Source organism: Gymnoscopelus microlampas, assembly GCF_963454915.1.
Source record: "Gymnoscopelus microlampas genome assembly, chromosome: 5".
Lineage (NCBI taxonomy): Eukaryota > Metazoa > Chordata > Actinopteri > Myctophiformes > Myctophidae > Gymnoscopelus > Gymnoscopelus microlampas.
In genome coordinates this window covers 2,967,218-2,980,585 of record NC_139942.1, presented here as the reverse complement: position 1 = coordinate 2,980,585, position 13,368 = coordinate 2,967,218, and the positions used below count along the sequence as shown (strand labels likewise).

Below are 13,368 nucleotides of genomic sequence, written 5' to 3'. Positions count from 1 at the left end.
GACTATTTATATCTCTGACCCAGTCTAGTGCTACCTTTCACCCATACAGAATAGCCATGCTTAGGCAAGTTGAAAGTTCTAATGGGGATCCATAGTAAAGTCATGTACAAGTAAAGTAAAGTACACTCTCTCACACACACACACACACACACACACACACACACACACACACACACACACACACACACACACACACACACACACACACACAAAAAAAACACTGTATTCTAGTTAAGAATTTTTCATTCCTTTTTTATTGTTATTTCAGTTTTAGTTTTCCATTTCAGTTTTTATTAGTTTGTTTTATTTTTTAGGTTTTTTTCTTATAACATGTTTTAGTCCGGGATTCAACGAGGTCAGAAAAACTGCAAAAATAGCCGACCTACAAACTCACAACGAGTCGCGTTGTGACGGGTTGTGAGCTTGTAGATCGGCTATTTTTGGAGATTTTTCTGTATGATTTTAGTATTTTGTAACTTCTAGTTTTTGTTATTTCGTACGCACGCACGCACGCACGCACGCACGCACGCACGCACACACACACACACACACACACACACACACACACACACACACACACACACACACACACACACACACATAGCTAGTTACAGGTATTTATCTAGGCAGATTTCTCCATCACTGTAAAATAGAACTGTGTGCAAAAAAGCAAGCGATTACTCAAGTATTCATAAGTACCAATCGTGAAGTACATTTTCTTTTTAATATCAATGCATAGCTGTATTGAAATTTTGAACATTTCCCCCAAAATGTAAAATAATGGTAAAGATTGCAAGCAGGCAGGCTCTATTAGCTCAATGGTAAAACAATTCAGCACTTGGGCAGAAGAGGACAATTACATAGAGTGCAACTTTTAAGTACAGTACTCAAGTAAAAGTACTCGAATGAGCTGCAAATGCATTGCTAGCTCATTCGTAGTTTTTTTTTGCACAGTCAGCGTGACCTTCAATCTGTTAATGCATACACTCCTTATCCTGGGGAGAGGGGGGGAAGGAGGGGATCCCACCAGCTGACACAAACCGGCTCTCCTTCCAAAAAACAAAAAAAACAAAAACGCTAATCAAACACACATTTCCCTGGCTGAGAATGTAGGTCAAACTGCAGTGGGGAAAACAACGTTAGAATAGAATTGAAGGCCTGTGTGTGTGTGTGTGTGTGTGTGTGTGTGTGTGTGTGTGTGTGTGTGTGTGTGTGTGTGTGTGTGTGTGTGTGTGTGTGTGTGTGTGTGTGTGTGTGTGTGTGTGTGTGTGTGTGTGTGTGTGTGTGTGTGTGTGTGTGTGTGTGTGTGTGTGAGAGCGGGCACACTGCCCTGTCTGTCAGCCCTCCTGCACGTATCGTATATATATATGCAACCACTGCTCTGTCAAGAAGCTTGGCTTCAAGTCCGGAAAGCCCAATGTATAACTATATCAGTGGTCGAAGGAGCAATACCACAATGTAAAAATACCAGCGGTGGAAAAAGTACTCACATTTTTTTACTTAAGTAAAAGTATCAATACTGCTATTTAGAAATACTAAGATCTAAATGTCTCAATAGAAGAGCAGGGAGACGAAATACAACCACCCCAATTGTATAAGTTATATTGTATCAACATACTCTACCCAGTGGTGGAAAGTGACTAAGTACATTTACTTAAGTACTGTACTTAAGGACAATGTTGAGGTATTTGTACTTTACTTGAGTAACCTATTTCCAATACTTTTACTTCTACTCCACTACCGCCTCTCAGAGGCAAATATTATACTTTTACTCCACTACAATTATTTGAAAACTTTAGTTACTAGTTACTTTGTAGATTTGGATTATTATTACAAAACATACATTAACCACTTAAGCGCTATATACACGCAATGCGACGCATTGTGAGCTTGTAGATCTGCTTTTTTCAAAAGATTTGAATAAATTTTAAACACTTGCAAAACTTGTGAAATGGGACATTCCACATAATGAGCACTTTCTACTTTGGTATTTGAAGTACATTTTGATACCAATACTTTTGAACTTTTACTCAAGTCATTTCAGAATGTCTGACTTGAGTATTTCAGTATTGTATTGCAGTATCGATACTTTTACTACTACAAACATTTGAGTACTTTTTCCAAAACTTCATTTTATTCATCAAAAACCAAGCTTTAACCACAGTACTTCAGTAAAAGTACTTATAGTTCCACTACTGCAGGCGGCAGCATGCAGCCATGCACCCAATGCTCTCGTGAAAGCTCTGGGCTTGGAGCCCACATAACCAATGGACTCTATGACTTCTATAGCTCTTCCCTTATGCTCTCCGGAGGAGCGGGCCCAGGCAGTCAGCCAGCCAGACATACAGTCCCGTTTGCATTTAGAGGTCATGTTTAGGAGAATAGCACCCAGCCCTTAAACTAGGCCATGCTCCGCTTTTAACTCCCGGTGACTTATCTTGTGCAAAAAGGATCACGTTTCAAGAGGCCCCCACACGCTCACGTTTTCAACGTGCAGCCCCGCTGGCTACCAGCGTTGCCAGATCTCTGCGAGAGAGAGAGAAAAAACAAGCAGCCAGGGTCTATACGAAAACGAGCCCCCAAAAAAAAGAAGCGACCAGTTTTTTTGTTGTACATCTATTTGAAAATACAAGATCCACAAGCTCACAGCGCGTTGTTGGTGCGTTGTGAGCTTGTAGATCTGCTATTTTCAAAAGAAGTCTTGGAGAGAGAAAAAAAATCACGTTTTTAATATTTTTTGAAACATTTCAACAACACAAATCTTGTATTTTTGGGGGGGTCCCTGGTACAAAATATTGTCAGATGGGGGTCCGTGGACAAATACATATGAATTTGGGGGGGTCCTTGACATGAAAATGTATGAGAACTACTGGTTTAAACAACGTTAGGAAGCGAGCCCCAAAAAACTGAACCCGCAAATGCCAATATTTTCAAGCAACTTTACAGAAAAAACAAGCCCAAAGTCGCTTATAGCAGACATGGCAACCCTGCTTGCTACACTGAATAGAGATATTGGTGCGACGAACTTCGGAAGTAGGTTAACGGGTTAGCTGTTTTGACCCACATACATTAGTTGTACCAGTTAACTCTCTCAGTGCCAGACCCCGAGTTATCCCGAGTTTTTAATGAATACCCTCCCTGTCAGAACGAAAAATCCCGAGTTTAAAAAAAAAAAAAATGTTTTTTTGTTTTGTTTTTTTTAAAGTGTTCAGAACCCAAGATATCATTATCTGAAGATTTGCAGCTCCATCCACTCCTTGTTACAACTGAAAAAGGCTGTATCTCGCTTCCTAAGCACTTTTTTTTTACTTTGAAAAAAACTAAAAAAAATCTTGGCACAGTTCGCAATAATTTTTTTATTTCATTGGCACTGAGAGAGTTAAAGTCGTTGCTGTATTCAATTTTAAGTACGAGCATTGTTATTGCATAACTGTGCCTATAGATATTCACTGCCAGTAACAACCATACAGGTGCAAGTCAAAACATGTGAATATCGTGAGGAAAGAGTTTGTGTGCGTGTGAGGAATATGTACCCCAAGGAATGTGATACAACTTAATCCAAGAAAACATACTTTTGTTCAACAATGTATATTATGGTTATTGCTGTTATTGCAATTTAATTGACATTTATTCATTACAGGTAGACTTTAGAGACATTTTGAGATAACGGATGTCGAGATAAAAAAAAAGGCTTGGATATTTCACTTTTGTGTCATGAATCTAGAATATTTGAATGTTTCACTTTTTGAATGACATTGTGGGGAAAAATAAACTTTTCCACAATATTACATTTTTTGCTTGTTACCAATGTCTTCCGTACCCATATTTCATCACATTTTTCCATTGCTTAACCCATTAATACCTGGAACGCATCTTTGTCACTTTAGATTTCTTTGGCTATTCAAAAATAGCAATAGCAAATAGCAAAAAATATACAAGCTCATAGCGCGGCACCGAGTGCCGCGCTATGAGCTTGTATGTAGATCTGCTATTTTTGAAAAATCTTGATTTTTGTTTTGTTTTTAAATGTTAGGATTTATAAAACATTTTTAAGAATGGCCTCAGGTCTTAATGGGTTAAATAACTGATGTGCAGAAGGACAAGGTTAGAATTCCCCTGCAGGCTGTGTATACGTATTATGTTATGTGACAATATCCCTTTTCATTTAATTTGCCTCTTTTGTTGTTTTGTAAATGATATATTGATGAGCTGTAGCCTCTCATTGTACGAACACCGCAAATATCACCTCTCTGTCATTTGGTTCATGTAGCCTAGATTTAAGAGAATTTTCCACATTTTATTCTGCCCTATATCTGAAAATTGTATTTTTGCCCTACATTTTGAACGTAGACGTTTATTTTTTTTTTGCCCTATATTTAGAATGTACACATTTATATTGGCCCACATTTTTTAATTTACACTTTTTATTTTAGCATTTTCCACCTTCTGGTGAGACGGTGCCACATTTAGCAGCTGTGTTTGGGTTTGGGTCAGGCTCTGTGGCCCACATGTTTACAGTGGACTGAGGGAGAGGGGTATTGGGGGGGGAATTAAGAAGAATGTGTGAGATGGGAATGACATTTACAATTGTGGAAAAGGTTTTATTTCCAGCATTTATTAGTTATTAGTTTTTTGTTGTTTTTTTTGGCGGGGGGGGGGGGGGGGTCTTAACTTAGAGCGGCACTATGCAACATTGTTTCCCCCTTTTTTATGAATACAATATTTTTTTTCCCAATCTGTATGGTAGAGTATGTTAACATACCCCAATATAACTTATATAATGGGGGTGGTTGTATTTTGTCTCCCTGCTCTTCTATTGAGACATTTAGATCGTGTCAAAGGTCATGTCTCACCTACAGACACAGGCTCTGACACAAATTTTGACCTGACGGTCAAGATTCAATTTATCCCCTGAGCAAGCAGGCCGGCTCTATTAGCTCAATGGTAAAAAAAAAAAGAAAATGTCAACACTTGCGCAGCTAAACCGGGTTCAAATCCGGGCTAGAAGAGGAAAGTTAGGCAACATAGTGCAGTTTTAAGATTATTCTTATTTTGGTGGGTTTGGGGGTGGTGTGTGGTTGTGACTGCTGCTTGTGTGACTGTGGTACAGAGGGGAGAAAAAAAGCCTGTGTCTAATTTTAGGGCTTTTTAGGGGTAAAGTTTGCACCCCTGCGTGATTGGGTGGGAGACCCCGACCCCTCCCCACCCGGTGGAGGAGGGGCTGGCTCCCTCGTGAGTACACTGCCATAGAGGCTACTTCCTTTCTCCTTCACTTCCTCTTCCTCTCTTTTCTGACAGAGCTGTGTCGTCCTCTGTTCTCCACGCACTTGTCTTTTGCGTAGGGCTGTTGTTGCCAGTGGTGTAAAGTAACTAAGTACATTTACTCAAGCACAATTTTTAGGTACTTTTACTTTACCGGAGTATTTCCAATTGTCAGTCCTTTTACTTCTACTCCACATCTCTGAGGCAAATATTGTACTTCACTACAATTATTTGAAAACTTTATTACTATTTACTTAGCAGATATACATATATTACATTATAAAACATACATTAACCACTTTAGCCCTATGTTATACCTAGGCTGTTTGAAGATAGCAGATCTACAAGCTCACAACGCGTCGCATGGCGACGCGTTGTGAGCGATTTTTTGTAAGTGATTTACTTTGGTTAAAATAACCTAAATATCTTACAGTTGACTTTGGTCCAATGCCATCTCCTCTGCAAAATACTGTAAACGTATTCATCTTATGAAGCGATATTTCAGAGGTGATTAGGACTCTGTTTTGCCAAGATGTAAAGGACACTCAACATTATTTGTACACACACACGCACGCGCGCGCGCGCGCGCGCGCACACACACACACACACACACACACACACACACACACACACACACACACACACACACACACACACACACACACACACACACACACACACACACACACACACACACACACACACACACACACACACACACACACACACCTAAATATGATGTTATACATGTTTACATGTCCTGCCCCTGTGATGGTATTAAGCCTGATGAGTATCGCAATGCTAACGTTCTGTTACGCAAGCACGCACGCACACACACATTTACGTAAATCTTTGCTGCATTGATTAGGATTGAATTATAGATTGACCTGTATTTAAAACTTAAGCTAATCGGAACATTGTGAAAGACAGGCAGAAACCTCCATATGTTTTTTTTTTGGTGTTTTTTCGTAAATTAACACCCTACCTGATCACACTACAGCGTCACACAAAAGCATCAAAAGTGGCAGATCTACAAGCTTGTAGATCTGCTATTTTCAAACATTTTAGTACTTTTGGTACTTTAAGTACATTTTGATACCAATACTTTTGTACTTGTACTCAAGTAAATGTTCAATTCCGGACTTTTACTTGTAACAGAGTACTTTTATATTGCAGTATTGATACTTTTACTCAAGTAAAACATTTGAGTCCTTTTTCCACCACTGCTTGTTGGGTGAAGTGCCGCCTTCCTATTAGTGTTGTCATACGTAGCTCATAAGAGCGCACGTTGGCTCGACTGTAGTCCTGCTCGCTGTGTCTGACCCTCTTAAAATGCATTTCCCAGGGTTCACTGCCATCACGGTCACCAATCCCATTTGGCTGATCAAGACCCGCCTACAGCTGGACGCCAGGTGAGAGAACAACATGAGACCCTTAGTACTGCTGACCATTATTATACACAAATAGGTAGATGTCTCTCATTGGCCAGTGGGGCCACACGTCAGCCCCACCCCCCGCATTATGCGGGGCAGCTTGCCCACAACTCCAGCGCAAGAGAAATATACTTGAGTTGTAACCATTACTGCAGGTAGTAGCAATACCACAATATGTGAAAATACTCTGTTGCAGGCAAAAAGGTGCTCAAAATGTTACTTGAGTAAAAAAGTGTAAAAGTGTTTGTATCAAAATGTACTTAAAGAACCAAAAGTAAAAGTACTAAAATGTTTGAAAATAGCCGATCTACAAGCTCACAACGCGTCGCGATGCGACGCGTTGTGAGCTTGTAGATCGGCTATTTTCAAATAGCCTACAGTGGGTGACCATTGACTTTGTCGCTTTTCATAAGAGAATCACTTCACTCATTTGCCTCACCCGCTTTGCAGTAAATTTAAGTTCCAAATACTACCACAAGGTGCCGCTTTGGAGTCACTTTTTTTGTGACAGAGAGACAGACAGACAGACATACATACAGACAGACAGACAGACAGACAGACAGATAGATGTCTTATATTAATAATAATAATAATAATAATAATAATAACTAGCAATAATTACGTGTGCTTAGAGCGTTTAAATTGGGTTTTCTGTTCAGCGTCGGGCAGTCAGGAACGCATCTCTGTCATTTTAGAAATGTTCAGACACACATTGGTTTCTGTCTGTCTGTCTGTCTGTCTGTCTGTCTGTCTGTCTGTCTGTCTGTCTGTCTCAAAAGTCCGTGGAGAGAGAGAGAGAGAGAGACAGACAGACAGACGTCTTATATGTTTTTTTTTCTCGCATCAATTTCTGTATAGTATGATTTTACCTCTTTCCTCTGTAAATGAAATAGTCTAGTTAGTGTAGCGGTTAAAACTGATGTCGCGTGATTTTACGACCCGGGTTCGAATCCCACGCTATAAGCATGCTGATCTGCTATTTTTACTTTTACTTCTACTCCACTACATCTCAGAGGAAAATATTGTACTTTTACTCCACTACCATTATTTGAACGCTTTAGTTACTAGTTACTTTGCAGATATAAATCATTACATTATAAAACATACATTATTTGCCCTATTTCACATAGTCTATTTGAAAATGGCCGATCTACAAGCTCACAACGCATTGCGACGCATTGTGAGCTTGTAGATCAGCTATTTTCAAATATTTCAGTACTTTAAGTATATTTGCCAATACTTTTGTACTTTTACTTTGATTGAACTCAAGTAACATTTTGAGTTCATCCATGACCGTAACAGACGACCGTCATGTGATCCATGGCCAACAGCGAGGCGTTTGTTTTCATTCTTATAAAACCGCGTGGCTCATTTATATGCACGTGAAAGTAACTAAGCGGAAAGTAACTAAGTACATTTACTCCATGTCCACTTGTTGCTGACGGTGCGTGGTAGTGTAGGAGCAGCGCTGTAAAAGCCCCAAGCGTCATCGGTGCAGGAAAGATGCGTATTTGGTTGTACACACGGAGACGCAAGGGTGGCGTTTTCAGTCGGAATTCAAATCATGATGCAACACTTTGTGAGCTTTTATGGGACACTGTTGTACAACAAAGTAGAATTCATTTGTGAAGAAAGAAAAACCCATTAACAGTTGAAAATAGCCTACACCCTACACCATTTCTGCCCATCCCTCTAACTTCATGTAGGCGCATTAAAAATATCAAAATTGGCCGCTCTGAATTTGTATCTGAACAAATACTTTGATAGAAGAGATAGGCCTACAGAGGTACTGTAGGGGGGAGGGGGAACCTGATAGCAGAGTTCCTCACTTGGCTTATTTGGAATAGGCTGCATACATTAACATAACCGGTTTGGCAAGAGACTGGGCCAGTGTTGTAGGCTAGTGCTAATTTTGGAAGTGGGGGAGCGCGGTTCTTGAGCGGATTGGAGTTTTTTTTGTTACTTTATTTCGGTTTTAGGGTTAAGCTCTGATCCACCCGTCCCCCCCTCCCACGAAAGCCCCCCGACCCCCCGCACGCAACCACTCCGCCGCGCTGCGCCAGGCCGCGCTGCGCTAAAACGCACTGTCTGTGCCTGTGGTGGCCAACTGAAAGCTATAATAACATAGTAGTATGACAAGGGTGCCATTATATTCAATGATATTCAATTGTTTTGTGGAAAACACATGGCTCATCATGCTTAATTAAAGAGAGACTCACTTGCCTTTTCTAAGTGCTTTTCATTGTTTGGACAGAAGAAATTGTAAACATTTAGCCAATATTCGATCATCATTAAATAACAGACAGTGAACTGGTAAACTGGTGACAGCATGTCATGGATAGCACATTAATTCTTAAACAATATTGAGGAGGAAATAATTATAAACGAGGAAATAAAATAAAACAAACCAAAAAGACGCCAATAACCCCTGTCTTATAAAAACTGCCAAAGTGGCTCGGGGTTATCTGACATGACAGGCTGTGCCACTTTGGTTTTTGTGCTTTCTGCCGTGCGATGTGCTCGCAGCCAAGTCTTGACATAAGGCTCTGGATTCCAGGACCTGAGCGGAGGTCCATGCTGTCTAATAAACATCAGAGCCGACACACGTTCTGTATGCAGTCGCGAACGGAGTGATGTTATTATGAGGTTCAATGTTCATCAAACTAAAGAGAGAGAGAGAGAGAGAGAGAGAGCAGTGTCCCATAAAGTAGTAGTGGAAATAGCCGATCTACAAGCTCACAAAGTGTTGCACCATGATGCTTTGCGAGCTTGTAGATCTGCTATGTTTTAAAATAAAAGTCTGTCTGTTGGTTTTATGAATATTAATCCATTATACATACATTATATATATATAACGCACTGGCCAATACAAACTAATAGACGAGAACGAATAATTTGTATGCTCATCGCGTGGGATTCGAACACGGCTCGAAAAATCACCGGACATCAGTTTTAACCGCTACACTAGCTGGGCTGTTTCATTTATAGAGGAAAATGTTGGAATATTACTACACAACAATTGATGCGAGAAAAAAAAAACATATAAGACGTCTGTCTGTCTGTCTCTCTCTCTCTCTCCACAGACTTTTGAGACAGACAGACAGAAACCAATGTGTGTCTGAACATTTCTAAAATGACAGAGATGCGTTCCTGACTGCCCGACGCTGAACAGAAAACCCAATCTATTGGCAAGAGAAAAAAATACGTTTATTTTCCCGTCTCGTTTTATCAATTAAGACGTTAAAATTAAACTAATGTTAAGCGCAGCATCATGCTATCTAACTTTATTTGCTTAATATTTTGCTTAATATAAATGTCACATCTTGTACTGTAAGCAACATACAGGATCTTTCTCTGTCTTTCTAGGAAAAACAGTGCCTAAAAACCCCAAAACAAACAATTTTGCTATTCAAATGAGCTATTGGCATGATAAAACATACGTTTACATTTTCCAAAGCAAGTGTCAAAACATAATACAAAAGTGTAAAGTAATGTATGTACAGTTTGGAGAGGATATACAGTAACTAGTAACAAATATATTCTTGCTGTCTGCTGTGGGCTGTAGGCAGTAGACCGCTGCTGCCCCTAGTGGCACAGAGTGGAAATCATACATGCCCTGCATGAAACGCATGAGAAGAATGAAAAAAAACGACAAAGTCAATGGTCACCCACTGTAGGTATAAAATAGGGCTAAAGTGGTTAATGTATGTATTATAATGTATATCTGCAAAGTAACAAGTAACTAAAGTTTTCAAATAATTGTAGTGGAGTAAAAGTACAATATTTGCCTCTGAGATGTAGTAGAAGTAAAAGTATAGACAATGGGAAATACTCCAGTAAACCAACTGGTACTGTATTTTATATGTTTGATGTTAAGTCACCTTTTACAACGGGTATAACTTGTAAGAGCCCAGATCGCCCCAATATATTTCTGTTGCTAATCACTCTCGATTTGAGACAGGTGCACTCCATCATAAGTAATCAACAAATCAACTAAGAAAGTGGCAAACATTTAGCAAATAGCCGATGGCGTTGAGAGCTTGTAGATCTGCTATTTTCACAATATTTATCTGTGGAACCGAGTCAAACTAAATGCAATGCCTCAACTCCTACAATTCCAAGTGCTTGTCAGGGTGGGGGGTCCCCAGTTCAAATATGGTTATTTTCGGGGGGGTCACAGCCTTAAAAGGTTGAGAACCACTGTCCTAGGATACCATTAGTGTATCATTTCATACTGTCGGAGAGACGTGGGATTGATTATCTTGGGAACATGTTGACCACGTTCGCACGGCTACAATGACATTCAACTTCCTGCTAGGACAGGAAGCCAGCAGGACACCAATTGTGCTTCATGTTAGAAACACAAACACATTTAGGTGATGTACAACGTGCAAGAGCCTGACACCTGCTGGTGAAATATATGTGTACATTTATGTACTTAAAGTACAGTACCAAAAGCAAAAGTGCTAAGATGTGTAAAAATAGCAGATCTACAAGCTCGCAGCGCGTCGCATCGCGGAGGCAAATATTGTACTTTTACTCCACTACAATTATTTGAAAGATATAAATTATTACATTATAAATCATACATTAACCACTTTAGCCCTATTTTACACCTAGGCTATTTTAAAATAGACGATCTACAAGGTCACACAACTGCGACGCGTTGTGAGCTTGTAGATCTGCTATTTTTGAAAAATCTTGAAAAAATATTTTTCACATTTAAAAAAAAAAAAAACTGTTAGGATTTAGAAAACATTTTTAAGAAACGCCTCAGGTCTTAATGGGTTAAGTAAAACGTTTACTTAATTTATTATTAAATTATTATTATCATTATTTAGTACTTTTTCCACCACTGTGAATGAGAACCAGCGCAAACCAAACCCGCTAACGGTGCCAAAACCTTTCCTTCAACTCCCCTCTTCTTGCAGGAACCGCGGTGAGCGGCGCATGAACGCGCTGGAGTGCGTGCAGCGCGTGTACCAGGCGGACGGCGTGCGGGGCTTCTACCGCGGCATGTCGGCCTCGTACGCCGGCATCTCCGAGACGGTCATCCACTTCGTCATCTACGAGAGCATCAAGCGGCGGCTGCGGGAGGCCAAGGCCAACGCCGCCATGGTGGACCACGGCGAGGACGAGGCCGGCGTCAAGGACGCCTCGGACTTCGTGGGCATGATGCTGGCCGCCGCCACCTCCAAGACCTGCGCCACCTCCATAGCCTACCCACACGGTATGTGTATCCAGCGTTGTTGCCAGATTCTGTGAGAAAAACAAGCGACCGGTTCTAGGAAAGCCCAGCCCAAAAGAAGCGACTATGGTGCCACGTGAGCTCTTTAACATATACAACGGCTATTTGAAAATAGCAGATCTACAAGCTCACAACGCGTCGCGATGCGACGCGTTGTGAGCTTGTAGATCGGCTGTTTTCAAATAGAATATGGCGGGGAAATGATGATAAGCAGATCTGGCAACCCTGCATGTATCTGTCGTCATTATACTCGGTGGTGGACGGTAAACTGAGGATATTTACTCAAGTATTGGATTTTTAACCCATTAAGACCAGGAAAGTACCCGTCATTCTTTGATTTTAACCACTTTAACCATTATCTTATACTTTGGCTATTCAAAAATAGCAGATCTACAAGCTCATAGCGCGGCAAAGCGTGCACTGTTAAAATAAGAATAAATAAAAAATTGCTAATCTTTTTTTAAAGCGAACACGTGTGACTCAAATCTTTGTTTCTGGGGATTCACAAATGTACCCAAAAAAATATGTTGTTCCATCAAATTATTGACATAGGAATGTGACAAAAAAAATAATATTTTTTTTTGGGTGAACCATCCCTTTAATGGATTGACTGAACTTTAGTCTTAAGACTAAAATAACATTCAGGATATGAACAGGATATGAACGTGTAATAACCATTGTTCTCTCCTTCCTCCCCCTTTGGCAGAGGTGATCCGCACGCGGCTACGAGAGGAGGGCAGTCGCTACCGCTCCTTCTGGCGGACGCTGGTGACCGTGCCGAGGGAGGAGGGCTACCGGGCGCTCTACCGCGGCCTGACCACCCACCTGGTCCGACAGATCCCCAACACCGCCATTATGATGTCCACGTACGAACTGGTGGTCTACCTGCTTCACCGCTAAAGTGGGGTCAAAGTGGGGGGGGTGGGGTCCTCGAAGAGGGCCTCCCCCCCAGCTTAAACGATTGCTAGTTAGAAAGAACCAAGCGGGGGCCCTTTACGGGGGGGGGCGGTAACTCTGAGAGCGTTGCAAACGGAACAGAAAGGGTTCGGTTTCCGATAGGCTCCATGCACAGCAGCCATATTGTGAAGACATTCACAGGTGTTACCAATGACGCTAATGGAGGCTCTGTTCTATTCTGGTCAAACAGAGTCAGAGTGCTGATAGTGTCAACACTCTGTTCCTTAAGGGGTTTCCAAATGTCCCCTTACGGGTGTGTAACTCTGAGAGTGTACAAATGTAACCAAATGGACCCGTAATGGTCCATTTGGTTCCATTTGTACACTCTCAGAGTTAAGGGGGTCGTGGAAATTTAAAATTCTGAGAGCCACTGCGCTACACTAAATGGAGCAGAGCCTTCATTAGTATCATTGGTAACACCTGTGAAGGAAGTGATAATAGGGATGCCGTGCATAGAGCCCATTTGCA

The 13,368-nt window shown here is 40.9% G+C and overlaps 1 protein-coding gene across 1 annotated transcript in view; it reads left to right on the top strand.

Annotated features, from left to right (window-relative positions):
* Positions 1 to 13,137, top strand: part of LOC311046408 (solute carrier family 25 member 36-A-like) — a 32,063-nt gene extending 18,926 nt beyond the window's left edge. Inside the window, exons 5-7 of the mRNA XM_084058684.1 lie at positions 6,608 to 6,674; positions 11,627 to 11,925; positions 12,650 to 13,137. Coding sequence (XP_083914810.1) covers positions 6,608 to 6,674; positions 11,627 to 11,925; positions 12,650 to 12,843 — 560 coding nt within the window. The 3' untranslated portion in view covers positions 12,844 to 13,137. The remainder of the gene's footprint in view (positions 1 to 6,607; positions 6,675 to 11,626; positions 11,926 to 12,649) is intronic.
* The last annotated feature ends 231 nt before the right edge of the window (positions 13,138 to 13,368 follow it).